Source organism: Lonchura striata, chromosome 32 (assembly GCF_050655825.1).
Source record: "Lonchura striata isolate lonStrDom1 chromosome 32, ASM5065582v1, whole genome shotgun sequence".
Classification (NCBI taxonomy): domain Eukaryota; kingdom Metazoa; phylum Chordata; class Aves; order Passeriformes; family Estrildidae; genus Lonchura; species Lonchura striata.
Genome location: NC_140734.1, coordinates 7,027,299 through 7,054,598, shown reverse-complemented (window position 1 = coordinate 7,054,598; position 27,300 = coordinate 7,027,299). Strand labels below are relative to the sequence as shown.

The window sequence follows — 27,300 nt, the reverse complement described above, 5'->3', positions numbered from 1 at the left end:
GAGTTTTGGGTGCCCCAGGTGCATTTCGGGCGTGCCCAGGTGTGTTTCAGACTCACCTGTGTCACCTGTCGGAAGCCGGGCCGCAGCAGGGGCAGGAAGGGGAGCTCTGGGTGAGGATTTGGGTGCCCCAGGTACATTTTGGGCGTGCCCAGGTGAGTTTTGGGTGCCCCAGGTGCATTTCGGGCGTGCCCAGGTGAGTTTTGGGTGTGCCCAGGTGTGTTTTGGGTGTGCCCAGGTGTGTTTTAGGTGCCCCAGGTGCATTTCGGGCGTGCCCAGGTGCGTTTCAGACTCACCTGTGTCACCTGCTGGAAGCCGGGCCACAGCAGGGGCAGGAAGGGCAGCTATGGCTGAGGATTTGGGTGTGCCCAGGTGAGTTTTGGGTGTGCCCAGGTGAGGATTTGGGTGTGCCCACGTGTGTTTTGGGTGCCCAGGTGAATTTCAGGCATGCCCAGGTGAGTTTTGGGTGCCCCAGGTGAATTTCGGGTGTGCCCAGGTGTGTTTTGAGTGTGCCCAGGTACATTTTGGGTGCCCCAGGTGTGTTTTGGGTGTGCCCAGGTGAGTTCTGGGTGCCCCAGGTGTGTTTTGGGTGCCCCAGGTGAGTTTTGGGTGCCCCAGGTGCATTTCGGGCGTGCCCAGGTGCGTTTCAGACTCACCTGTGTCACCTGTCGGAAGCCGGGCCGCAGCAGGGGCAGGAAGGCGCCGGTGACGCGGACGTGGTCGCCGGGCTGGGCCTGGCGCGTGTTGGCGCCGCTCAGGTGCAGCGACAGCGAGCGCGGCAGGTGACCCACGGGCACCTGGTCCGACTGCGGGCACAGGGGCACCTGTCACACACCTGGGGCCGTTTCGGGACATTTCCACCCGGTTTGGGGCAGCACGCAGCCACCCACGCCGGCTTGGAGGGACCCAGCGCCATTTTGAACGGCCCCGCCGCCATTTTGAACAGCCCCGCCGCCATTTTGAACTGCCCCGCCGCCATTTTGAACGGCCCCGCCACCATTTTGAACAGCCCCGCTGCCATTTTCAATCCAATTTTGAGGGAATTTTGGAGTTTCCTGAGGGAATTTTGGGATCTCCCACTATCCACAAGTTCCTGGATTCAAAATTCCCAGATTGTGGTGGATTTGGAGCCAGCTTTAAAACCCTGGAGTACATTTTGCAGGCCCCAGCTGCCATTTTGGAGCAATTTCTGAGGGGATTCTTAAATTTCCTGAGGGGATTTTTTGGGATTTTGGGGTTTTCTGTCAGGAATTTTGGGATCCCCCATTATCCACAAGCTCCTGGATTCAAAATTCCCAGATTTTGGTGGATTTGGAGCCAGCTTTAAAACCCTGGAGTCCATTTTAAAGACCCTGGCTGCCATTTTGCAGGCCCCAGGCGCCATTTTGGAGCCAGTTCTGAGGGGATTTTGGAGTTTCCTGAGGGAATTTTGGTATCCCCTGTTATCCACAAGCTCCTGGATTCAAAATTCCCAAATTTTGGTGGATTTGGAGACAACTTTAAAACCCTGGAGTCCATTTTAAAGACCCTGGCTGCCATTTTGCAGCCCCCGGGTGCCATTTTGGAGCCATTTTTGAGGGAATTTTGGAGTTTCCTGAGGGAATTTTGGGATCCCCCGTTATCCACAAGCTCCTGGATTCAAAATTCCCAGATTTTGGTCGATCTGGAGACAGCTTTAAAACCCTGGAGTCCATTTTTCAGCCCCCAGGCGCCATTTTGGAGCCATGTCTGAGGCGATTTTTGAATTTCCTGAGGGAAATTTTTGGGATTTTGGGGTTATCTGTCAGGAATTTTGGGATCCCGTTATCCACAAGCTCCTGGATTCACAATTCCCAGATTTTGGTGGATTTGGAGCCAGCTTTAAAACTCTGGAGTCCATTTTAAAGACTCTGGCTGCCATTTTGCAGGCCCCAGGCGCCATTTTGTAGCCATTTCTGAGGGGATTTTGGTATCCCCCGTTATCCACAAGCTCCTGGATTCAAAATTCCCAGATTGTGGTGGATTTGGAGCCAGCTTTAAAACCCTGGAGTCCATTTTGCTGGCCCCAGCTGCCATTTTGGAGCCATTTCTGAAGGAATTCTTATAATTTCCTGAGGGGATTTTTTGGGATTTTGGGGTTTTCTGTCAGGAATTTTGGGATCCCCCATTACCCACAAGCTCCTGGATTCAAAATTCCCAGATTTTGGTGGATTTGGAGCCAGCTTTAAAACCCTGGAGTCCATTTTAAAGACCCTGGCTGCCATTTTGCAGCCCCCGGGTGCCATTTTGGAGCCATTTTTGAGGGAATTTTGGAGTTTCCTGAGGGAATTTTGGTATCCCCCGTTATCCACAAGCTCCTGGATTCACAATTCCCAGATTTTGGTGGATTTAGAGCCAGCTTTAAAACTCTGGAGTCCATTTTAAAGACCCTGGCTGCCATTTTGCAGCCCCCGGGTGCCATTTTGGAGCCATTTCTGAGGGGATTTTGGAGTTTCCTGAGGGAATTTTGGGATCCCCCGTTATCCACGAGCTCCTGAATCCACAATTCCCAGATTTTGGTGGATTTGGAGCCAGCTTTAAAACTCTGGAGTCCATTTTAAAGACTCTAGCTGCCGTTTTGCAGGCCCCGGGCACCATTTTGGAGCCATTTCTGAGGCAATTATTGAATATCCTGAGGGGATTTTTTTGGGATTTTGCGGTTTCCCGTTGGGAATTCGGGGATCCCCCCTGACTCAGGAGCTCCTGAATCCAAAATTCCCAGAATTTTGTGGATCTGGAGCCAATTCCCAGCCCCTGGACACCATTTTGAAGACCCCAGGCGCCATTTTGGAGCCATTTCTGAGGGGATTTTTTGGGATTTTGGGGATTCCCGTCGGGAATTCAGGGATCCCCCCTGACTCACGTGCTCCTGGATGCGCAGCTCCTGGAATTTGGTGAATTTGGAGCCGCGGCTCTGCAGGTAGAGCCGCCCCCCCGAGCGGTTGGTTTGGCACTCCTGGCTCGGGCACAGCAGCAGCGGCGTGAAGGTCGGGCCCTCGATCTGTGAGGGGAAAAAACCCCAAAAAGTCAAACAATTCCCCCAAAAAATCCCACCTGAACCCCAAAAATTCCACCTGAACCCAAAGAAATGCACCTGAACCCCAAAAAATCCACACAAAATCCAAAAAAATTCCACCGAGTCCCCCAGAAGTGCCCCTGGAATAGGTGGGAAAATGGCGCCTTTGATCTGTGAGGGGAAAAACCCCAAAAAGTCAAACAATTCCCCCAAAAAATCCCACCTGAACCCCAAAAATTCCACCTGAACCGAAAGAAATCCGCCTGAACCCCAAAAAATCCACACAAAATCCAAAAAATCCACCCAAGATCCCCAGAAGTGGCCCCTGGAAAAATTTGCCCCTGAAAAAGTGGGAAAATGGCGCCTTTGATCTGTGAGGGGAAAAACCCCAAAAAGTCAAACAATTCCCCCAAAAAATCCCACCTGAACCCCAAAAATTCCACCTGAACCGAAAGAAATCCACCTGAACCCCAAAAAATCCACACAAAATCCAAAAAATCCACCCAAGATCCCCAGAAGTGGCCCCTGGAAAAATTTGCCCCTGAAAAAGTGGGAAAATGGCGCCTTTGATCTGTGAGAGGAAAAACCCCAAAAAGTCAAACAATCCCCCCAAAAAATCCCACCTGAATCCCAAAAAATCGACCCAATATCTCAAAAAATCCACACAAAATCCAAAAAATTCCCCCCTGAGACCCCCAGAAGTGCCCCTGGAAAAGGCCACCCTCCATCTGTGAGGGGAGAAACCCCAAAAACTCAGAGAACGCCCCCAAAAATCCACCTGAAATCACCCAAAACCTGATATTCCATAAAAAAACCATCTCAGTCCGTCCCAGTCCATCCCAGTTTGTCCCAGTCCATCCCAGTCTGTCCCAGTACCGGCTGGTAGGTCTCGGCGCCGCACTGGTCGCAGCTGTAGGTGCTGTAGGTGGCACTGAGACCCCAGAACTGTCCCCAAACCCCCTCAAACTGCCCCAAATCCCCCCAAAATCCATTCCCAGTTCCTCCCAGTCCATCCCAGTTCCTCCCAGTCCATCCCAGTCCATCCCAGTCCGTCCCAGTACCGGCTGGTAGGTCTCGGCGCCGCACTGGTCGCAGCTGTAGGTGGCACTGAGACCCCAGAACTGTCCCCAAACCCCCTCAAACTGCCCCAAATCCCCCCAAAATCCATTCCCAGTCCCTCCCAGTCCGTCCCAGTCCCTCCCAGTCCATCCCAGTATATCCCAGTCCGTCCCAGTACCGGCTGGTAGGTCTCGGCGCCGCACTGGTCGCAGCTGTAGGTGGCACTGAGACCCCAAAGCTGTCCCCAAACCCCCTCAAACTGCCCCAAATCCCCCCAAAATCCATTCCCAGTCCCTCCCAGTTTGTCCCAGTCCATCCCAGTATGTCCCAGTACCGGCTGGTAGGTCTCGGCGCCGCACTGGTTGCAGCTGTAGGTGGCACTGAGACCTCAAAGCTGTCCCCAAACCCCCTCAAACTGCCCCAAATCCCCCCAAAATCCATTCCCAGTCCCTCCCAGTTTGTCCCAGTCCATCCCAGTCCATCCCAGTCCGTCCCAGTACCGGCTGGTAGGTCTCGGCGCCGCACTGGTCGCAGCTGTAGGTGGCACTGAGACCCCAGAACTGTCCCCAAACCCCCTCAAACTGCCCCAAATCCCCCCAAAATCCATTCCCAGTCCCTCCCAGTTTGTCCCAGTCCATCCCAGTATATCCCAGTACCGGCTGGTAGGTCTCGGCGCCGCACTGGTCGCAGCTGTAGGTGGCCACGCGCAGCAGCGGCCGCACCTCGCTGGCCCTGGTGACGATTCCCTGCACGGTCACCAGGGCGCCGATGCTGCCGGCGCGCAGCTCCCGCGGCGACAGCGGCTTGGAGCACGACGGGGCGCGGAAATACAGCTCGCTTTGGGGCGAAAAACGGCGATTTTGGGAAAAAACGGAATTGTGAGAGGGAGAAAGGGGGGGTTTGGGGTAAAAAATGGGGTTTGGAGGGGGAGAAATGGGGCCTGCAGCTCCCATGGCGACAGCGGCTTGGAGCACGACGGGGCACGGAAATACAGCTCGCTTTGGGGCGAAAAACGGGGATTTTGGGAAAAAACAGGAAAAATGGGAATTGCGAGAGGGAAAAAGGGGGGTTTGGGGTTAAAAATGGGGTTTGGAGGGGGGGAAATGGGGCCCGCAGCTCCCGCGGCGACAGCGGCTTGGAGCACGACGGGGCGCGGAAATACAGCTCGCTTTGGGGCGGAAAACGGGGATTTTGGGAAAAAACGGAATTGTGAGAGGGAGAAAGGGGGGGTTTGGGGTAAAAAATGAGGGTTTTGGGGTAAAAAATGGGGTTTGGAGGGGGGGAAATGGGGCCTGCAGCTCCCATGGCGACAGCGGCTTGAAGCACGGGGGGGGGCGTGGAAATACAGCTCGCTTTGGGGCAGAAAACGGAGATTTTGGGAAAAAACAGAATTGCGAAAGGGGAAAAGCAGGGTTTGGGGGTAAAAAATGGGGGTTTTGGGGTAAAAAATGGGGGTTGGAGGGGGGGAAATGGGGCCCGCAGCTCCCATGGCGACAGCAGCTTGGAGCACGACGGGGCGCGGAAATACAGCTCGCTTTGGGGCGAAAAACGGCGATTTTGGGAAAAAACGGAATTGTGAGAGGGAGAAAGGGGGGGTTTGGGGTAAAAAATGAGGGTTTTGGGGTAAAAAATGGGGTTTGGAGGGGGGGAAATGGGGCCTGCAGCTCCCATGGCGACAGCGGCTTGGAGCACAACGGGGCGCGGAAATACAGCTCGCTTTGGGGCGAAAAACGGCGATTTTGGGAAAAAACAGGAAAAATGGGAATTGCGAGAGGGAAAAAGGGGGGTTTGGGGGTAAAAAATGGGGGTTTTGGGGTAAAAAATGGGGTTTGGAGGGGGGGAAATGGGGCCCGCAGCTCCCACGGCGACAGTGGCTTGGAGCACGACGGGGCGCGGAAATACAGCTCGCTTTGGGGCGAAAAACAGAGATTTTGGGAAAAAACAGAATTGTGAGAGGGAGAAAGGGGGGTTTTGGGGTAAAAAATGGGGATTTTGGGGTAAAAAATGGGGGTTGGAGGGGGGAAAATGGGGCCCGCAGCTCCCGCGGCGACAGCGGCTTGGAGCACGACGGGGCGCGGAAATACAGCTCGCTTTGGGGCGAAAAACGGCGATTTTGGGAAAAAACAGGAAAAATGGGAATTGCAAGAGGGAAAAAGGGGGGTTTTGGGGTAAAAAATGGGGTTTGGAGGGGGAGAAATGGGGCCCGCAGCTCCCGCAGCGACAGCGGCTTGGAGCACGACGGGGCGCGGAAATACAGCTCGCTTTGGGGCGGAAAACGGGGATTTTGGGAAAAAACGGAATTGTGAGAGGGAGAAAGGGGGGTTTTGGGGTAAAAAATGGGGGTTTTGGGGTAAAAAATGGGGTTTGGAGGGGGGGAAATGGGGCCCGCAGCTCCCGCGGCGACAGCGGCTTGAAGCACGGGGGGGGGCGTGGAAATACAGCTCGCTTTGGGGCGAAAAACGGGGATTTTGGGAAAAAATGGAATTGTGAGAGGGAGAAAGGGGGGTTTTGGGGTAAAAAATGGGGGTTTTGGGGTAAAAAATGGGGTTTGGAGGGGGGGAAATGGGGCCCGCAGCTCCCGCGGCAACATCGGCTTGGAGCACGAGGGAACACAGAAATACAGCTCACTTTGGGGCGAAAAACGGGGATTTTGGGAAAAAGCAGGAAAAATGGGGTTTGAAGGGGAAAAAAACCTGGAATTCTGGGGGGAAAATGGGGGTTTTGGGGTAAAAATGGGGTTTGGAGGGGGGAAAATGGGGCTTGGGGCTCCTGTGGGGACAGAGATTTGGAGCATGAGGGGGCGCGGAAATACAGCTCGCTTTGGGGCGAAAAACAGGGATTTTGGGAAAAATGGGAATTGTGAGAAAATTGGGGTTTGGAGTAAAAAAATGGGAGATTTGGGGTAAATATTGGGGTTTTGAGGTAAAAAATGGGGTTTGTAGGGGGAAAAATAAGGGAGAACTGGGGAAGAATTGGGGGAAAAGGGAAGGAAAATGAGAGAAAATGGGGGGAAAAATGAGGGGAAAAGGGGATTTTGGGGGGTTTGGGATTCTGGGGTGCCCAGGAATTGGGTCTGGGGTCCCCAGGGCCCTGCCCAGACTCACAAGCGCCGCAGCAGCTCCGGGGGGTACTGATTTTGGGGGGTCCTGGGGGCGCCCCCGGCCCGGCCCCGCTGCTCCAGCAGCAGCCGATGCTCCAGGTAAACGTCCAGGGGGTCCCGGGGGGCGGCCTGGGATGAGGGGAAATTTGGGGAGGGGGCTCAGGGGGACCCTCACCCGAAATTATCCCAGAATTCCACCCAAAATTACCAAAAAATCCCATTTAAAACAACTGAAAATCACCCCAAAATGTCCCAGGTAAATGTCCACGGGGTCCCGAGGGGCAGCCTGGGATGAGGGGAGATTTGGGGAGGGGGCTTGGGGACCCTCACCCGAAATTATCCCAGAATTCCACCCAAAATTACCAAAAAATCCCATTTAAAACTGAAAATCACCCCAAAATGTCCCAGGTAAATGTCCACGGGGTCCCGAGGGGCAGCCTGGGATGAGGGGAAATTTGGGGAGGGGGCTCAGGGGGAAACTGGGACACCCCTCACCCAAAATTATCCCAGAATTCCACCCAAAATTACCAAAATATCGCTCCCAAAACACCCCAAAATGTCCCAGGTAAACGTGCAGGGGGTCCCGGGGGGCGGCCAGGGTGGGGGGAAATTTGGGGAGGGAAATCAGGGGGGAACTGGGGCACCCCTCACCCAAAATTGTCCCAAAATTACCACAAAATCCCACCCAAAAACCTAAAACCACCAAAAAACACCCCAAAACCACCCAAAATCACCAAAAACCCCTCCAAACCCCAACCCTAAGTCCCCCCGAACCTAAAATCTCACACAGATCCCCTCAGGACCCCCTAAAACCCCCCAAAATCTCCCAAAAATCCCCAAAAGTGTCCCAAAACCCCCCAATTTGGGGCTCCCTGGCCTCAGTGGAGCACTGGACATTAACCCCCCCACCCATGACCCTAAAACCCCCCAAAATACCCCAAAATCTCCCAAAACCTCCTGAAAACCCCCCAAAATACCCCAAAATCTCCCAAAACCTCCTGAAAACCCCCCAAAATCCTCTGAAACCCCCAGAAATCTCCCCAAAATCCTGAATTTGGGGCTGCTGACCTCAGCAGAGCCAAACTGGGCCAGCAGCTCCTGGGCAGCATCTGATCCTAAAACCCCCGAAAAACCCTAAAGACCCCCAAGACCCCCCAAAACCCCCAAAATCTCCCAAAAAAACCCCAAAATTCCCAAATTCGGGGCTCATCAGAGCCGAAGAGGGGCAGCAGCTCGTGCACGGCGTCCGAGAAGACGCGGCCGTAGCGCCGGACGTTGACCCCTATTGACCCCTATGACCCTAAACACCCCCAGTAACCTCCCAAAAACCCCTAAAAACCCCCAAAATTTCCCAAAAAATGGGACTTTGGGGCTGCTGACCTCATCAGAGCCGAAGAGGGGCAGCAGCTCGTGCACGGCGTCCGAGAAGACGCGGCCGTAGCGCCGGACGTTGACCCCCATTGACCCCTATCATCCTAAACACCCCAAAAACCCCTAAAGAACCCCAAAAACACCCAAAATTTCCCAAAAAATGGGAATTTGGGGCTGCTGACCTCATCAGAGCCAAAGAGGGGCAGCAGCTCCTGGGCAGTGTCCGAGAAGACGTGGCCGTAGCGCCGGACGTTGACCCCTATTGACCCCTATGACCCTAAACACCCCAAAAATCCCTAAAACCTCTAAAAACCCCCAAAATTTCCCAAAAAATGGGAATTTGGGGATCCCTAACATCATCAGAGCCGAAGAGGGGCAGCAGCTCGTGCACGGCGTCCGAGCAGACGCGGCCGTAGCGCTGGACGTTGACCCCTATTGACCCCTATGACCCTAAACACCCCCAGTAACCCCCCAAAAACCCCTAAAGAACCCCAAAAACCCCCAGAATTTCCCAAAAAATGGGAATTTGGGGCTGCTGACCTCATCAGAGCCGAAGAGGGGCAGCAGCTCGTGCACGGCGTCCGAGCAGACGCGGCCGTAGCGCCGGACATTGACCCCCATTGACCCCTATGACCCTAAACACCCCCAGTAACCTCCCAAAAACCCCTAAAAACCCCCAAAATTTCCCAAAAAAAGGGAATTTGGCGCTGCTGACCTCATCAGAGCCGAAGAGGGGCAGCAGCTCGTGCACGGCGTCCGAGAAGACGCGGCCGTAGCGCTGGACGTTGACCCCCATTGACCCCTATGACCCTAAAACCCCCCAAAAACCCCTAAAGAACCCCAAAAACCCCTAAAACCTCCTAAAAACCACCCAAAATTTCCCAAAAAATGGGAATTTGGGGCTGCTGACCTCATCAGAGCCGAAGAGGGGCAGCAGCTCGTGCACGGCGTCCGAGCAGACGCGGCCGTAGCGCCGGACGTTGACCCCTATTGACCCCTATGACCCTAAACACCCCCAGTAACCTCCCAAAAACCCCTAAAAACCCCCAAAATTTCCCAAAAAATGGGAATTTGGGGCTGCTGACCTCATCAGAGCCGAAGAGGGGCAGCAGCTCGTGCACGGCGTCCGAGAAGACGCGGCCGTAGCGCCGGACGTTCTCGGCCACGGCCTCGGCCAGCTCGGGCTCGTCCTCGGCCACGTCGTCCAGCGCCACCCACAGCGCCGCCTGCTCCCGCCGGGCCAGCGCCGCCTGGGACGGGGCAAAAAACCGGGATTTTGGTTAAAGTGGGGCTGGGGGGAATGGGGAGTTTGGGGGGAAAACGGGGATTTTGGTTAAAGTGAGGCTGGGGGGGAAATGGGGAGTTTGGGGGGAAAAACGGGGATTTCGGTGAAAATGGGGTTTGGGGGAAACACGGGGAGTTTGGGGGGAAAAACGGGGATTTTGGTTAAAGTGAGGCTGGGGGGAAATGGGGAGTTTGGGGGGAAAAACGGGGATTTCGGTTAAAGTGGGGTTTGGGGGAAATGGGGAGTTTGGGGGAAAAACGGGGATTTTGGTTAAAGTGGGGTTTGGGGGAAACACGGGGAGTTTGGGGGGAAAAACGGGGATTTCGGTTAAAGTGGGGTTTGGGGGAAACACGGGGAGTTTGGGGGGAAAAACGGGGATTTTGGTTAAAGTGAGGCTGGGGGGAAATGGGGAGTTTGGGGGGAAAAACGGGGATTTTGGTTAAAGTGGGGGTTTGGGGAGGAAATGGGGAGTTTGGGGGGAAAAACGGGGATTTTGGTTAAAGTGAGGCTGGGGGGAAATGGGGAGTTTGGGGGGAAAAACGGGGATTTCGGTTAAAGTGGGGCTGGGGGGAAATGGGGAGTTTGGGGGGAAAAACGGGGATTTCGGTTAAAGTGGGGCTGGGGGGAAATGGGGAGTTTGGGGGGAAAAACGGGGATTTCGGTTAAAGTGGGGGTTTGGGGAAATGGGGAGTTTGGGGGGAAACATGGGGATTTTGGTGAAAATGGGGGCTGGGGGGGGAAACGGGAAGTTTGGGGGGAAAAATGGGTTTGGGAGGAAACATGGGGATTTCGGTGAAAGTGAGGGCTTGGCAGGGAAAACGGGGGAGTTTGGGGGGAAACATGGGGAGTTTGGGGGAAAAAAAGGGAATTTGGGGAGGGTTTTGGGGGATAACAAGGACTTTGGGGAGGGAAAATGGGATTTTGGGATGAAAAATGGGGGGTTGGCAGTGAAAAATGGGGTTGGGGAGTGAAAAACGGGGAATTTGGGGGGAAAAGGGAATTTGGGGAGTGAGAAATGGGGAGTTGGGAATGAAAAATGGGGTTTTGGGGGAGAAATAGGGAGTTTGGGGTGAAAAATGGAGTTTGGAGGGGAAAATGGGGATTTTGGGGGGGAAATTGGGAGATTTAGGGAGGGAAATGGGGAGTTTGGGGGAAAAAAGCGTTTGGGGAGTGAAAAATAGGGAATTTGGGGGAGAAAAAAAGGGAATTTGAGGTAAAAAAGGTAATTGGGGAAAAAATGGAGCGTGGGGAGTGAAAAATGGGGAATTTGGGGAGAAAATAGGGTTTCAGGGAGGGGAAATGGGGTTTTGGGGGGAAATGGGGGTTTGGTGGGGAAAATGGAGGTTTGGGAAAGAAAAAGGGGTTTAGGGAGTGAGAAATGGGGTTTTGGGGTGAAAATGGGGATTGTGGGGTGAAAAAAAGAGTTTGGGAGTGAAAAAGGGGTTTGGGGTTGAAAAAAGGGGAGTTTAAGGTGGAAAAAGGGGATTTTGGGGGTGAAAATGGGGATTGTGGGGGTGAAAAAAGGGAAGATTGGTGGGGGGAAAGGGCTTTTGGGGTGAAAATGGGGGTTTTGGGATGAAAATGGGGATTTGGGGAAGGCTGGAAGGAATCTGGGGAGGATTTGGGGCGGTGGAAAGGAGTTTAGGAGGATTTGTGGGGGTCCGGGGAGATTTGGGGTGGGTGGGAAGGGGATGGGGGTGGGATTTGTGGGGCTGGGAGGGAATTGGGCAGAACCTGGGGGGCTCAGGGTGAAAGCTGAGGGGATTTGAGGCGATTCCGGGTAAATTCGGGGGCGCCGCCCTCACCAGCTGCTCCCGGTACGGGAACTCCTTGCGCCCGTCGGGCCCATCGCGGTAAAACTCCTGGAAGAAGCGCTTCGCCTTCTCTGAGGGGAAAACAGAGCGAGTCGGGGGAGCCCCAATAGCGGGTCAATAACGCAGCCCCGGCGCCCCCCGCTGGCCCCAAACCTTTCTCGCTGTCGTAGTCGCGCGGGGCCATGGCGCGGCCGCTCCTGTCGCGGGTCTCTGTCGCGATTTTCCCCTCACGATCGCGATTTTCCTCTCACGATCGCGATTTCCCCTCACGGCCGCTCCCCCCCCCTTTTCCCGCCACCGCCTTCCCCTCACGGCGAGTGGCGCGAAAACTCCGCGCCCACGTGACGGCCGCGCGGCCAATCACAGCGCAGCGGGCCGCCCTCCGCGCGGCGGCGGCGCCGCCCAATCGCGGCGGAGGAGGCGCGGAGGCGGGCGTGGAGCAGCCAATAGGAAGGCGCGGCGGGGCGCACGCGCGGCGGGGCCACGCCCACGGGGGGCGGGGCCGCGCGCGCGGCGGCGGCGGGAAGCGGCGCCAAGGTGGGCCCGGGGGGCTTGGCCACGCCCCCTCTTAAAGGGGCCGCGTCGCTTTTTTGGGGGATTTGGGGGTTTTTTGGGGGGTCCTGAGGAGATTTTTGGGGGCGGGGAGGGGTTGGGGGCTCGGGGGTCTGGGGGGCGCTCAGGGGTTGGGGGGCCCGGCTTTGAGGGAGGCTCCGGATTTGGCGGGTTCAGATTTGGGGGTGGGGGCTCAGTTTTGGGGGATTTTGGGGGATTTGGGGGAATTTTGGGGTCTCTGAACCCCGTTTTTCCTCCTCCCCCCCAGATGATTTCCCAGCTCTTCATCCTCAGCTCCAAGGGGGATCTCCTGATCCACCGGGACTGTATCCCCCAAAACAGCCCCAAATCCCCCCAAAATCACCCCAAAATCCACCCCGGGACCCCAAAATCCTTCCCAAAACCCTTTCGGGACCCTCTAAACCTTCCCAGGACCCCCAAATCTGCCCCAAATCCCGCGGGACCCCCAAATTTCCCCGGGACCCCCAAATCTCCCCAGATTTCCCCCAAATTTCCCCGGGACCCCCAAATCCCCCCAGATTTCCCCCAAATTTCCCCGGGACCCCCAAATCCCCCCCGATTTCCCCCAAATTTCCTCGGGACCCCCAAATTTCCCCGGGACCCCCAGATCCCCCCAAATTTCTTCGGGACCCCCAAATCTCCCCAGATTTTCTGCAATTTTCCCCGGGACCCCCAAATCCCCCCCGATTTCCCCCAAATTTCCTCGGGACCCCCCATATTTCTTTGGGACCCCCAAATTCCCCCAAATTTCCCCAAATTTCCCCAAATTTCCTTGACCCGCAGTCCGGGGGGGCTCTCCCCGCTCGCTCCCGGAGATTTTCCCCCCAAATTCCCCCAAATTTCCCCAAATTTCCCCAAATTTCCCAAATTTCCTTGACCCGCAGTCCGGGGGGGCTCTCCCCGCCCGCTCCCGGAGATTTTCCGCCCCAAATTCCCCAAATTTCCCCAAATTTCCCCAAATTTCCCCAAATTTCCCCAAATTTCCTTGACCCGCAGTCCGGGGGGGCTCTCCCCGCCCGCTCCCGGAGATTTTCCGCCCCAAATTCCCCAAATTTCCCCAAATTTCCCCAAATTTCCTTAACCCGCAGTCCGGGGGGGCTCTCCCCGCCCGCTCCCGGAGCTTTTCCGCCCCAAATTTCCCCAAATTTCCCGAAATTTCCCCAAATTCCCCCAAATTTCCCCAAATTTCCTTGACCCGCAGTCCGGGGGGGCTCTCCCCGCCCGCTCCCGGAGATTTTCCGCCCCAAATTTCCCCAAATTTCCCCAAATTTCCCCAAATTTCCTTGACCCGCAGTCCGGGGGGACTCTCCCCGCCCGCTCCCGGAGATTTTCCGCCCCAAATTTCCCCAAATTTCCCCAAATTTCCCCAAATTTCCTTGACCCGCAGTCCGGGGGGACTCTCCCCGGCCGCTCCCGGAGATTTTCCGCCGCGGGGTCGCGGCGGCGCGGGGCGCGCAGCCCCCGCCCTTCCTGGTCAGTTTGGGGAGAAAAACGCGGGTTTTGGGCAAATCCGGCACTGCCCGGCCCGGGGGGGGCGGTGGGGGAGAAATTGGGGCGTTTTGGGTGGTTTTGGGGCGTTTTCAGGGGGATTTGGGGGCGATTTTGGGGCGTTTTCAGGGGGATTTGGGGGCGATTTTGGGGGGTTGCGAGGGGGATTTTGGGGGGTTCTGAGGGGATTTTGGGGGGTTCTGAGGAGATTTTGGGATAAATTGGGGGAATTTTTGAGATTTTGGGATTTTTGGGTGGATTTTGGGAGTCCTGGAATGGTTTTGAGGAGGTTTAGGGCAATTTTGGGACATTTTCAGGGGGATTTGGGGGCGATTCTGGAAGGTTCTGAGGGGGATTTTGGGGGGTTCAGAGGGGGATTTTGGGGGGTTCAGAGGGGGATTTTGGGGAGGTTCTGAGGAGATTTTGGGATAAATTGGGGGATTTTTTGAGATTTGGGGGTTTTTGGGTGGATTTTGGGGGTCCTGGAATGGTTTTGGGGAGGTTTTGGGCGATTTTGGGGCGTTTTCAGGGGGATTTGGGGGCGATTCTGGAAGGTTCTGAGGGGGATTTTGAGGGAATTTTCTGGGGTTCTGAGGGGATTTTGGGAGAAATTGGGGGATTTTTGGGGATTTGGGAATTTTTTGTGGATTTTGAGGGGTCTTGAGGCGATCTGGAACATCCTGGAGGGGTTTGGGGGGTTTTTTGGGGCATTTTGGGAGGGATTTTTGTGGCATTCCATTGGGTTTTTATGGGAATTTCCAGGATTTGGTGTTTTTGGGGTGGATTTTGGGGAGATTTGAGGGAATTTTCAGGATTTGGTGGGTTTTGGGTGTATTTTGGGGAGATTTGAGGGAATTTTGAGGGATTTTTGTGGATTTTTTTGTAATTCTCAGGATTCAGTGTGGATTTTTTGGGAATTTTCAGGATTCAGGGTGGATTTTATGGGAATTCTCAGGATTGGGGGTGGATTTTATGGGAATTCTCAGGATTGGGGGTGGATTTTATGGGAATTTTCAGGATTGGGGGTGGATTTTATGGGAATTCTCAGGATTCGGGGTGGATTTTTTTGGGAATTTTCAGGATTGGGGGTGGATTTTATGGGAATTCTCAGGATTCGGGGTGGATTTTTTTGGGGAATTCTCAGGATTGGGGGTGGATTTTATGGGAATTCTCAGGATTGGGGGTGGATTTTTTTGGGAATTTTCAGGATTCGGGTGGATTTTATGGGAATTTCCGGGATTTGGGGCTGGATTTTATGGGAATTTCTGGGATTTGGGATGGATTTTATGGGAATTTCCGGGATTGGGCTGGATTTTTTGGGAATTTCCAGGATTTGGTGGCTTTGGGGTGGGTTTTGGGGCTCTTTTGAGGAGTTTTGTGCCCCCAGAGCCTCGGGGGGCTCCACTTGGCCCACGTCAGGCACGGGGGGCTTTTCTTCGGGGCCAGCACCGAGGGCGGCGCCTCCCCCTTCACCATCGTCGAGTTCCTCAACAGGTGAATCCCAAATTCCCGCAATTCCAGACTCGGAGACAGGCTGGGGAATTTTTGGGGAATTTTTGGGAATTTTTTGGTTATTTTTCGGTTATTTTTGGGGGATTTTTAAGAGATTTTTTCCTTCATTTTTAGGGATTTTTTAAGAGATTTTTTCCTTCATTTTTAGGGATTTTTAAGCTATTTTTTGCTTCATTTTTAGGGATTTTTAAAAGATTTTTTGCTTCATTTTTAGGGATTTTTAAAAGGTTTTTTCTTCTTCATATTTAGGGATTTTTAAGAGATTTTCTTTTAATTTTTTAGTGGTTTTTTTTCCCAAAGAGTTTTTAGAAAATTTTCTGGGGATTTTGGAGGGGATTTTTAGGGAATTACTTTGGGAATCTTAGGGAGGAATTTGGGGATTTATGATGGATATTTAAGGGATTTTTTGAGGATTTTTTTCCTGGGGTTTTTGGGAATTTTTTTTCCCCAGGATTTTTGGGAAAGTTTTTTCTGGGATTTTTGGGAATTTTTTCTTGGATTTTTGGGATTTTTTTCCAGGGGTTTTGGGATTTTTTTTTTCTGGGATCTTTGGGATTTTTTTTTCTGGGATTGTTGGGAACTTTTCCTGGGGCTTTTTGGGATTTTTTTCTGAGATTTTTGGGTTTTTTCTGGGATTTTTGGGAATTTTTTCCAGGGTTTTTGGGATTTTTTTCCAGGATTTTTAGAATTTTTTTCTAGGGTTTTTGGGAATTTTCCCAGGATTTTTGGGAATTTTTTCTTGGATTTTTGGGATTTTTTCCTGGGATTTTTGGGAACTTTTTCCGGGGTTTTTGGGGTTTTCTTCCTGGGATTTTTGGGATTTTTTTCCTGTGGTTTTTGGGATATTTCCCTGGAATTTTTGGGAATTTTTCCCGGGATTTTTGGGAACTTTTTCTGGGATTTTTTGGGATTTTTCCCGGGGTTTTTGGGATTTTTTCCCGGGGTTTTTGGGAATTTTCCCCGGGATTTTTGGGAAGGCTTGGGCTGGGTTTTGGGCTGGGTTTTGGGCTGGAATTGGGGGATTTTGGGTCCCAGGCTGGTGACGCTGCTCCGGGATTTCTGCGGCCCCTTGAGCGAGAAAAGTCTGGGAATGAACCTGGCCCTGGTCGGGGAGCTGCTGGAGGAACTGGTGGTAACTGGGATAAACTGGGAGGGACTGGGAGGGGCTGGGATAAACTGGGAGGGACTGGGATAAACTGGGAGGGGACTGGGAGGGACTGGGATAAACTGGGAGGGGACTGGGATAAACTGGGATAAACTGGGATAAACTGGGAGGGGACTGGGATAAACTGGGATAAACTGGGATAAACTGGGAGGGGCTGGGGTAAACTGGGAGGGACTGGGATAAACTGGGAGGGGACTGGGAGGGACTGGGAGGGACTGGGATAAACTGGGAGGGACTGGGATAAACTGGGAGGGGACTGGGAGGGGATTGGGATGAACTGGGAGGGGACTGGGAGGGACTGGGAGGGACTGGGAGGGGACTGGGAGGGACTGGGATAAACTGGGAGGGACTGGGAGGGGATTGGGATGAACTGGGAGGGGACTGGGATAAACTGGGAGGGGACTGGGATAAACTGGGAGGGACTGGGAGGGAACTGGGATAAACTGGGAGGGACTGGGAGGGGACTGGGATAAACTGGGAGGGGATTGGGATGAACTGGGAGGGGATTGGGATGGACTGGGAGTTACTGGGATGAACTGGGAGGGGATTGGGATGGACTGGGAGTTACTGGGATGAACTGGGAGGGGATTGGGATGGACTGGGAGGGACTGGGATAAACTGGGAGGGGATTGGGATGGACTGGGAGTTACTGGGATGAACTGGGAGTTACTGGGATGAACTGGGAGTTACTGGGGAGCCGCTTTGGGGCCAACCCAGGGGGGTCCTGGGGCCATTTTCCCCAAATTCCTGGATTTTTGCCCCAGATTCCCAGATTTCCCCCTAAATTCCCAGATTTCCCCCCCAAATTCCGGGACTTTTGCCACAAATTCCTGGATTTCCCCCGAAATTCCCAGATTTCCCCAAAAAATTAAAGGATTTTTGCCCCAAATTCCCGTATTTCCCCCCCAAATTCCCGGATTTCCCCCGAAATTCCCAGATTTCCCCCCAAATTCCAGGATTTTTGCCCCAAATTCCCATATATCCCCCCCAAATTCCTGGATTTCCCCCCAAATTCCCAGATTTCCCCCTGAATTCCAGGATTTTTGCCCCAAATTCCCATATATCCCCCCCAAATTCCTGGATTTCCCCCCAAATTCCCAGATTTCCCCCCAAAATTCCAGGATTTCGGCCACATCCAGACGACGACTCCCGAAATCCTGCGGAGCCTGGTGCAGTCGGAGCCCGAGGTCCCCAAACCCTTCAGCCTCCTGGATTTGGGCTCCGTGGGGCTGGTGCGTTCCCAAAATTCCCCAAAATTCCCCGAAATTCCCGGGAAAATGCCGGAATTCCCGGGTTTTTGGTGTTTTGTTGCAGTTCGGGGCGGAGACGCAGCAGAGCCGGGTGGTGCCGGCCGCCAGACCCCTGCCCCCGGCCCGGGGGGACCAGGTGGGAGCCAGAATTCCCAAAATTCCCCAAATTCCCCAAATTCCCAAAATTCCGGACCAGAATTCCTGAAATTCCAGCCCAAAATTCCCAAAATCCCAAAAGAAAACCGCAGAAAAATCTAAAAATGCCCCAACCCCCACCGTCCAAAAATCCCCTCCCCAAAAAAAATCCCCACCCCAAAATCCCAAAAACCCCGAAAAATTCCCCAAAATTTCCCCAAAATGTTAAAAAAACTCCAAAAAGTAGAGAGAAATGCCCCAAAATTCCCAAATAATCCCCCAAAATTCTTAAAAAAAAAATCCCGATTAAAAAAAAAAAAATATCCTTAAAAGTCCCAAAAGAGTCCGATAAAATCTCAAAAAAAATCCCCCAATAAAAAAAAAATTAAAAAAAAATCTCCACATAATGTCCTACCAAAAAAATCCCCAAAATATCCCCAACCAATGTCCAAAAATATGAAAAAATCCCCAGGAAAAAAAAAAAATCCCCAAAAATTTAAAAAAAACAAAATTCTGAATAAAATTCCCAAAAATCCCCCAAAAACCTCCAAAAAATCCCAAATCTCCCCGAAATCTCTCGGCAGCCGCCGCGGTCCGAGCTCTTCGTGGACGTCCTCGAGCGCCTCTCGGTCGTCATCGCCGCCAACGTGAGCCCAAAAACCCCAAAAATATCCCCAAATAGCCCCAAAAATCCCAAATTTGGGGGTTCTGCCCCAAAAAACGCCAAAATTGGGGTTTTTGGGGCAGGGCTCCCCCCTGAAGGTCGAGGTGCAGGGCGAGATCCGCCTCAAGTCCTTCCTGCCCCCCGGCACCGGTAACGGGATTTGGGGGAAAATCCCCATTTTGAGGGAAAAATCAAAAATTTGGGGAAAAATCAAAAATTTGGAGTGAAAATCAACATTTTGGGGGGCAAAAAAAATCGAGATTTTGGGGGAAAACTCCACATTTGAGGGGGGGGAATTGAAATTTTGAGGTGGGAAATCCACATTTTGGGGGGGAAATTGAAATTTTGGGAGGGAAAAATCAAAATTTTGGGGGGAAAATCCAAATTGTGGGGGGAAAAATCAAAACTTTGGGGGATTTGGGGGAGAAAAAAGTTTTAGGGTTTTGGGGGGAGAAAAATCAAAATGGGGGGGGGAAAGAATCTGATTTTGGGAGGGAAAATTGGAAATTTTGGGGATGAAATAAGGAAATTTTGGGGTTTGGGGGAAAAAATTTGGGGGTTTGGGGAGAACAAAAGAAGTTTTAGGGTTTGGGGGAGGAAAATTTGAAATTTTTTGGGGAAAATCCAATTTTGGGACGGAAAAAATCCGAAATTTTGGGAGGCTTAAAGGAAATTTCATGAGGGGAAAAGGGTCCTGGAAGGGGAAAAAAGGGCGGGAAAAGGGAATTTGGGGGGATTTTGGGGGGGTTTTGAGGGAATTTGGTGGGATTTGGGAGGAATTTTGGGGTTCAAGGTGTTTTGGAGGGTCTCAAAAATTTGGGAGAAATTTTGAGGGAATTTGGGGGAATTTTGAGAGAATTTGAGGAGATATAAAGGGAATTTAATGAGGGGGGGAAAGGGTCCTGGAAGGAGGAAAAAGGGCGGGAAAAGGGAATTTGGGGGATTTTGAGGGAATTTTGGGGAATTCGGGGGGGATTTTTTGGGGTTTTGGGGGTCCTGGAATGATTTTGGGCAGTCCCAAAAATTCTGGGGGAATTTTGAGGGGATTTGGGGGAATTTTGGGAGCAATAAAGGAAATTTCATGAGGGGAAAAGGGTCCTGGAAGGGGGGAAAAGGGCGGGAAAATGGAATTTGGGGGGATTTTGGAGGAATTTGGGGGATTTTAAGGGAATTTTGGAGTCTGGGGGGGTTTGGGGGGTCCCAAAAATTTGGGGAGGGTCCCAGATTTTGGATTTTTGGGGGGTCCCGGGTGGTTTTGGGGTCCCTGACCCCCCTTGGTCCCCCCAGAGCTGCGGATCGGCCTCACGGAGGAATTTTGTGTGGGAAAATCGGAGCTGAGGGGTGAGACCCCCCCCAAAATTCCCAAATTCCTGAGATCCCCAAAATCTGCCCCAAAAATCACAAAATCACCCCAAAATTCCCCAAACCCCAAAAAATCCCCCAAACTTCCCCCCAAAAATCCCCAAATCTGCCCAAATCCACCTTTTTCCCCTTCCAGGACCCTTTTACCTCACAAAATTCCCTTTAATTCTCCCAAAATCCCCCCAAATTTCTCCCAAAATTCTCACAAAATCCACGCAGAATCCCACAAATTTTCCCAAAATTCCCATTTTCCCCTTACCATCACCTTTTAACCCCTTTTTTGCCCCCAAAAAAATCCCATTTTCCGCCTAAAAATCCAGTTTAAATGCCCTACAACCCCCCCTCAGCCTCCCCCAAACTTTCCAGAACATTCCATAATTCCCAGATTTTCCCCAAAATTCCTGAATTTCCCCTTCCCATCACCTTTTAACCCCTTTTTACCTTGCAAAAATTCCATTTTTTCCACTTTGAACACCCCAAACTCTCTGGAATTTTCCAGAATTCTCTGGAATATTCCAGAACTTCCTGGAATTTGGGATTTCCCATCACCTTTTAACCCCTTTTTACCCTGCAAAAATCCCTTTTTTTTTTCCATTTTTTCCCCTAAAAACCCGCTTTAAACGCCCCAACCCCCCCCGAACCCTCCGGAACTCTCCGGAACTTTCCGGAGGCCTCGGGAATTTCCCGGAATTCCGGGAATTTCCGGGAATCGCCAGGGTACGGCACGCCGGTGCGCGTGGACGAGTGCAGCTTCCACAGCAGCGTCAGCCTGGCCGAGTTCGGCTCCGGCCGCGTCCTCAGCCTGCGCCCCGAGCCCGGAGAGGTCCGGGAATTCGGGAAATCCGGGAAAAATCCGGAAATTCGGGAATTTGGGAAATTTGGGGGGAAATTTGGGACGGGAAACGGGGTCTTTTAGGGGAAAAATGGGATTTTTGGGGCGATTTTTAATGGGGAAAATGGGATTTTTGGGGGTTTTTTTAATGGGAAAAATGGGATTTTTGGGGGGAAAATGGGATTTTTGGGGGTTTTTTGGGGGAAAATGGGATTTTTTGGGGTTTTTTTGGGGGGAAAATGGGATTTTTTGGGGTTTTTTTAAGGGAAAAATGGGATTTTTGGGGGGATTTTTAATGGGAAAAATGGGATTTTTGGGGGGAAAATGGGATTTTTGGGGGTTTTTTTGGGGGGGAAAGGGATTTTTGGGGGGAAAATGGGATTTTTGGGGTTTTTTTAAGGGAGAAACGGGATTTCGGGGGGATTTTTAAAGGGAAAAATGGGATTTTTGGGGGGAAAAATGGGATTTTTGGGGTTTTTTTGGGGGAAAATGGGATTTTTTGGGGTTTTTTTAAGGGAAAAATGGGATTTTTGGGGGGATTTTTAATGGGAAAAATGGGATTTTTGGGGGGAAAATGGGATTTTTGAGGGTTTTTTGGGGGGAAAGGGATTTTTGGGGGGAAAATGGGATTTTTGGGGTTTTTTTAAGGGAGAAATGGGATTTTGGGGGGATTTTTAATGGGAAAAATGGGATTTTTGGGGGAAAAATGGGATTTTTGGGGTTTTTTTGGGGGAAAATGGGATTTTTTGGGGTTTTTTTAAGGGAAAAATGGGATTTTTGGGGGGATTTTTAATGGGAAAAATGGGATTTTTTTGGGGAAAATGGGATTTTTGGGTTTATTTTGGGGGGAAAGGGATTTTTGGGGGGAAAATGGGATTTTTGGGGTTTTTTTAAGGGAGAAATGGGATTTTGGGGGGATTTTTAATGGGAAAAATGGGATTTTTGGGGTTTTTTTGGGGGAAAATGGGATTTTTTGGGGTTTTTTTAAGGGAAGGGAAAAATGGGATTTTTGGGGGGATTTTTAATGGGAAAAATGGGATTTTTGGGGGGAAAATGGGATTTTTGGGTTTATTTTGGGGGGAAAGGGATTTTTGGGGGGAAAATGGGATTTTTGGGGTTTTTTTAAGGGAGAAATGGGATTTTGGGGGGATTTTTAATGGGAAAAATGGGATTTTTGGGGGGAAAATGGGAATTTTGGGTTTATTTTTGGGGGAAAGGGATTTTTGGGGAGAAAATGGGATTTTTGGGGGTTTTTTTGGGAGGGGAAGGGACTTTTAGGGGAAGAAATGGGATTTTTTGGGGGCAAAAATGGCATTTTTTGGGGAAAAGGGGATTTTTGGGGAAAAATGTGATTTTTGGGGGAAAAAGGGGATTTTTGCAGTTTTTTTTGGGGGGGAAAGAGATTTTATGGGGGAAAAATTGGATTTTTGGGGAAAGATGGTATTTTTGAGGGCAAAAATGGCAAATTTGGGGGGAAAAATGGGATTTTTTTGGGGGGGAAATGGGATTTTGGGTTTTTTTTTGGGGGGGAAAGGGATTTCTGTGGGGAAAATGGCATTTTTTGGGGGAAAATGGGATTTAAGGGGGAAAAAGTGGATTTTTGGGGTTTTTCTTGGGGGGAAAAAGGCATTTTTGGGGGAAAAATGGGATTTTTGGGGTCTTTTTTGGGGGGGAGGCATTTTGGGGAGAAAAATGGAATTTTTGGGGGTAAAATGGGATTTTTTTTGGGGGGAAAGGGATTTTTGGGGGGGGGAAATGGGATTTTTGGGGGGAAAAAATGGGATTTTTGGGGGGAAAAAATGGGATTTTTGGGGGCTGCAGAGCGCCGGGACTTTGGGGATTTTTGGGAACTGTTGGGAATGTGGATAAATGTGGGAATTTTGGGAATTCTGGCCAGATGACGCTGATGCAGTACCAGGTGCACGACGAGATCCCGGCCCCGCTCCCCTTCCGCCTCTTCCCCAGCGCCCGCGCCCAGCCCCCCAACAGGTGGGACCCCAAATTCCGCCCCGTTCCGGGAATTTCCCGGAATTTCCCCAATTTTACCCTGAATTGTTTGGGGGCAATTTTTTGGTAATATTTTCGGGAGTTTTTGTGATTTTTTGTGAATTTTTCGGGAATTTTTGGGGGATTTATTGGTAATTTTTGGGTGTTTTTTTGGGGAATTTTTGGGAATATTTTGGGGGAATTTTTCGGGAATTTTTGGGAATATTTTGGGGAGTTTTGGGGAATTTTTCAGGAATTTTTTGGGGAATTTTTTGGATTTTTGGTGAATTTTTCAGGAATTGTTGGGGAATTTTTGGGGATTATTTTGTTAATTTTTTGGAAATTTTTCAGGAATTTTGGGGGATTTTTTCTCCCTGAGGGAATCCCCAAATTTTTGGGGAATTTCCCTCCCAAATTTCCAGGAATTTTTCCCAATTTTTGGCTTTTCCTCCCTCAGGATCCACCTTTATTTGAAGCTCCGCTGTGACCTCCCCCCAAAAAGGTGAAATTTGGGGGAAATTTGGGAATTTTTGGGACAATCCCAGAATTTTCAGCCCCCTGGGACTCCCGAAATTCCCGAATTTTCCCAAAATTCCTGAATTTTCCCCAAAAAATTCCCAGCCAAGCCATCAACGTCTGCCTGCAGCTCCCGGTGCCCAAAGGCGTCTCCAGGTGGGGACGGGGAATTCGGGGAATTTTGGGAATTTTTGGGGAATTTTGGGATTCTGGGGGCAAATCCCAAATTTTGGGTGGAATCGGAGGGAATTTTGGGGAATTCTGGGGGAATTTTGATGGAATTTTTTTGGGGCATTTTGGGATTTGTGGGAATTTTGGGATTGAATCCCAAATTTTGGGAATAAATCCTGGATTTTTGGGGCGGAATCCAAGGGAATTTTCAGGGATTTTGGGAATGTTGAGGGAATTTTGGGGGATTTTGGGATTTGGGGGAATTTTGGGATTGAATCCCAAATTTTGGGGTGGAATCTGAGGGAATTTTGAGGGATTTGGGGGGAATTTTGGGATTTGGGGGGGATTTTGGGATTTGGGGGGGATTTGGGGGGAATTTTGGGTCAGAATCCCGAATTTTGGTATTTTTGGGGGGAATTTTGGGTTGGAATCCCAAATTTTGGGTTCTGGGGATGGAATTTTGGGTCGGAGTCCCAAATTTTGGGCTCTGGGTTGGAATTTTGGGCTCTGGGTTGGAATTTTGGGCTCTGGGTTGGAATTTTGGGATCTGGGGTGGAATTTTGGGTTGGAATCCAGGATTTTGGGATTTGTGGGGGATGTTTGGAATTTGGGGTAGGGATTTGGGAGGAATTTTGGGTGGGAATCCCAAACTTTGGGATTTGGGGGGAATTTTGGGTGGGAATCTGGAATTTCGCGTTCTGGGGATGGAATTTTGGGTGGGAATGCCGAATTTTGGGCTCTGGGGTGGAATTTTGGGTGGGAATCCGGGATTTTGGGTGGGAATCCGGGATTTTGGGTGGGAATCCGGGATTTTGGGTGGGAATCCGGGATTTTGGGTGGGAATCCGGGATTTTGGGCGGGAATCCGGGATTTTGGGTGGGAATCCGGGATTTTGGGCGCAGCCTCTCGCAGGAGCTGAGCAGCCCCGACCAAACGGCCGAGCTGGATTTGGGCTCCCGGAGCATCCGCTGGGAAATTCCCAAAATCCAGGGCGGCTCCCAGCTCTCGGCCCTCTTCAAGGTGAGGCTCCCAAAAATCCCAAAATCCCAAGAATTCCCAAAAAAATCCACCAAAGTCCACCCCAAAATTCCCCAAATCCCCCAAAGAATTCCCGAAAAATCCACCAAAATCCACCCCAAAATCCAGGGCGGCTCCCAGCTCTCGGCCCTCTTCAAGGTGAGGCTCCCAAAAATCCCAAAATCCCCCCAAAAATTCCCAAAATCCACCCCAAAATTCCCAAAATCCAGGGCGGCTCCCAGCTCTCGGCCCTCTTCAAGGCGAGGCTCCCAAAAATCCCCAAAATCCCACAGAAAATCCCCCAAAATGCACCCCAAAATTCCCCCAAATTGTCCTCCAAAAAATTCCTCCAAAAATCCCCAAAATCCCAGAATATCCCCCAAAAACTCCCAAAAATGAAAAAATCCCAAAAATCCCTGAAAAAAATCACAATAAATCCCAAAAAATACCTAAAAAATTGCCAAAAATCCCCCCAAAAACCCCAAAACACCCCGTAAAAAATCCCAAAAAATCCCAAAAAACCCCGGAACATTCCGGAACATTCCGGAACATTCCCAGCTGGAGCTGTCGTCGCTGGGCCGGGCGTGGCGGCTGGAGCTGGGTCCCGCCCGTGCCGCCTGAAATCCCAAAACAGCCCCAAAAAACCCCGAAACACCCCGTAAAAAATCCCAAAAAATCCCAAAAAACCCCGGAACATTCCGGAACATCCCGGAACATCCCGGAACATTCCCAGCTGGAGCTGTCCTGTCTGGGCCGTGCGTGGCGGCTGGAGCTGGGTCCCGCCCGCGCCTCCTTCGAGCTGCCCGGCGTCTCGTGCTCCGGGCTCCGGGTCCGGCTCCTGCGGCTCTCGGGGGCGGCGGCGCAGCGCTGGCTGCGGCACCTGAGCCACGGCCGCGACTACGAGATGAGGCTGTGAGAATTCCAGAGAAAATCCCAAAAATCCCGGAATTCCGGAGACATCCCACGGCCGCCACTACGAGATGAGACTGTGAGAATTCCAGAGAAAATCCCAAAAATCCCGGAATTCCGGAGCTCCGGAGCTCCAGAGATATCCCACGGCCGCAACTACGAGATGAGACTGTGAGAATTCCAGAGAAAATCCCAAAAATCCCGGAATTCCGGAGACATCCCACGGCCGCGACTACGAGATGAGACTGTGAGAATTCCAGAGAAAATCCCAAAAATCCCGGAATTCCGGAGCTCCGGAGCTCCAGAGACATCCCACGGCCGCGACTACGAGATGAGACTGTGAGAATTCCAGAGAAAATCCCAAAAATCCCGGAATTCCGGAGACATCCCACGGCCGCGACTACGAGATGAGACTGTGAGAATTCCAGAGAAAATCCCAAAAATCCCGGAATTCCGGAGCTCCGGAGCTCCAGAGACATCCCACGGCCGCGACTACGAGATGAGACTGTGAGAATTCCAGAGAATTCCCGGGAAATCCCGGAATTCCGGAGCTCCGGAGACATCCCACGGCCGCCACTACGAGATGAGGCTCTGAGAATTCCCGAGAATTCCCGGAATTCCAGAGACATCCCACGGCCGCGACTACGAGATGAGATTGTGAGAATTCCAGAGAATCCCCGGAATTCCGGAGACATCCCACGGCCGCCACTACGAGATGAGGCTCTGAGAATTCCCAGGAAATCCCGGAATTCCGGAGCTCCGGAGACATCCCACGGCCGCGACTACGAGATGAGATTGTGAGAATTCCCGAGAATTCCTGGAATTACGGAGCTCCGGAGACATCCCACGGCCGCCACTACGAGATGAGGCTCTGAGAATTCCAGAGAAATCCCGGGAAATCCTGGAATTCCGGAGCTCCGGAGACATCCCACAGCTACGACTACGAGATGAGACTGTGAGAATTCCAGAGAAATCCCGGAATTCCGGAGACATCCCACGGCTGCAAACTACGAGATGAGGTTGTGAGAATTCCCGGGAAATCCCGGAATTCCGGAGACATCCCACGGCCGCCACTACGAGATGAGGCTCTGAGAATTCCAGAGAAATCCTGGAAAATCCCGGAATTCCGGAGCTCCAGAGACATCCCACAGCCGCAACTACGAGATGAGATTGTGAGAATTCCAGAAAAAATCCCAAAAATCCCGGAATTCTGGAGACACCCCACAGCCGTGACTGCGCGATGAGATTGTGAGAATTCCCAGGAAATCCTGGAATTCCAGAGACATCCCACGGCCACCACTACGAGATGAGGTTGTGAGAATTCCAGAGAAATCCCAAAAATCCCGGAATTCCGGAGACATCCCACGGCCGTGACTGCGACATGAGGCTCTGAGAAATTCCCGAAATTCCCAGGAAATTCCCAAATAAACAGCCCAGAACGAAGGAGTTGCTGCAGTTTTTATTGGGGGAATTTTGGGGTGAAAACGGCAAAAAAGGGGAAAAAACCGGGTGGGAATTTGGGAATTCCATTCCCAGAAAATCCGAAATGAGGGAAAGGGCTGCGGAGCCCCAAAAATTCCCAAAAATCCTCCAAAAATGCTCATTTTTTAACTGGATTTTGGGGTGAAAACCTCAAGAAATGGGAAAAAATGAGGCAGGAATTTGGGAATTCCATTCCCAGAAAATCCGAAATAAGAGAAAGGGCCGCAGAGCCCCAAAAATTTGGGAAAAATCCCAAAAATTCCCCAAAAACCTACAAAAATGCTCATTTTTTAACTGTATTTTGGGGTGAAAACCTCAAAAAATGGGAAAAAACTGAGGCGGGAAATTGGGAATTCCAGCCTGGGAAAACCTGGAGGAGATAAAGGGGGCGGGAACCCCAAAATATTCGGGATAAATCCCAAATTTCCCAAAAAAAGCTCAAATTTGGGGTTTGAACTGGGATAAAAACGGGAATTTTGGGGTGAAAACGCCAAAAAACGGGAAAAACCTCGGAGGGAAATTCGGAATTTCGTCTTCAGAAAGTCTGGAAAGAGAAGAGAGGGAGGAAAACCCCAAAA

The 27,300-nt window shown here is 51.5% G+C and overlaps 3 protein-coding genes across 14 annotated transcripts in view; 1 reads left to right on the top strand and 2 right to left on the bottom strand.

The window, feature by feature from the left end:
* The window catches only part of MCM7 (minichromosome maintenance complex component 7), a 31,688-nt gene extending 19,629 nt beyond the window's left edge, over positions 1-12,059 (bottom strand). The window contains exons 1-7 of one of the 3 annotated variants that reach the window (XM_085564303.1): positions 11,814-12,059; positions 11,652-11,731; positions 9,647-9,811; positions 7,195-7,319; positions 4,747-4,927; positions 2,879-3,016; positions 654-803 (exon numbers count right to left, since the gene is read on the bottom strand). In XM_085564303.1, coding sequence (XP_085420429.1) covers positions 654-803; positions 2,879-3,016; positions 4,747-4,927; positions 7,195-7,319; positions 9,647-9,811; positions 11,652-11,731; positions 11,814-11,844 — 870 coding nt within the window. In that variant the 5' untranslated portion in view covers positions 11,845-12,059. Of the gene's footprint in view, positions 1-653; positions 804-2,878; positions 3,017-4,746; positions 4,928-7,194; positions 7,320-8,570; positions 8,719-9,646; positions 9,812-11,651; positions 11,732-11,813 lie in introns of those variants that run through there. The other 2 variants (XM_085564301.1, XM_085564302.1) reach the window with 2 other exon arrangements.
* An 84-nt stretch (positions 12,060-12,143) lies between these two features.
* Positions 12,144-26,683, top strand: AP4M1 (adaptor related protein complex 4 subunit mu 1). 5 transcript variants are annotated; one of them, XR_014950689.1, is made up of 17 exons: positions 12,144-12,197; positions 12,481-12,538; positions 13,621-13,706; positions 15,109-15,215; positions 16,269-16,365; positions 17,520-17,630; positions 17,713-17,784; positions 18,368-18,430; positions 18,531-18,597; positions 19,735-19,788; positions 20,526-20,632; positions 22,539-22,630; positions 23,085-23,129; positions 23,249-23,299; positions 24,217-24,334; positions 25,065-25,487; positions 26,193-26,683. XR_014950689.1 is itself a non-coding variant. In XM_085564304.1 (17 exons), exons 2-17 carry the CDS (start codon positions 12,481-12,483, stop codon positions 25,213-25,215), a joined length of 1,380 nt encoding a protein of 459 aa, XP_085420430.1. In that variant the 5' UTR covers positions 12,144-12,197; the 3' UTR covers positions 25,216-26,683. The 5 variants fall into 5 exon arrangements, 3 of the variants coding, with proteins under 3 accessions (XP_085420430.1, XP_085420431.1, XP_085420433.1); XM_085564304.1 differs by adding an exon at positions 24,491-24,591 and having other exon boundaries at positions 25,065-26,683; XR_014950690.1 differs by lacking the exon at positions 24,217-24,334.
* STAG3 (STAG3 cohesin complex component) overlaps positions 26,684-27,300 on the bottom strand; it is a 50,642-nt gene continuing 50,025 nt past the window's right edge. For all 6 annotated transcript variants that reach the window (XM_085564295.1, XM_085564292.1, XM_085564294.1 and 3 more), the window contains one exon: positions 26,684-27,266. In XM_085564295.1, the coding sequence (XP_085420421.1) occupies positions 27,258-27,266 (9 nt within the window). In that variant the 3' untranslated portion in view covers positions 26,684-27,257. The remainder of the gene's footprint in view (positions 27,267-27,300) is intronic.

Coding starts and splice junctions, on each gene's coding strand:
- AP4M1 (XM_085564304.1), top strand. CDS start 12,481: ATGATTTCCCAGCTCTTCATCCTCAGCTCCAAGGGGGATCTCCTGATC. Junction 13,707..15,108: donor CGCAGCCCCCGCCCTTCCTG/GTCAGTTTGGGG, acceptor TTGTGCCCCCAG/AGCCTCGGGGGGCTCCACTT. Junction 19,789..20,525: donor GGGAAAATCGGAGCTGAGGG/GTGAGACCCCCC, acceptor GGGAATCGCCAG/GGTACGGCACGCCGGTGCGC.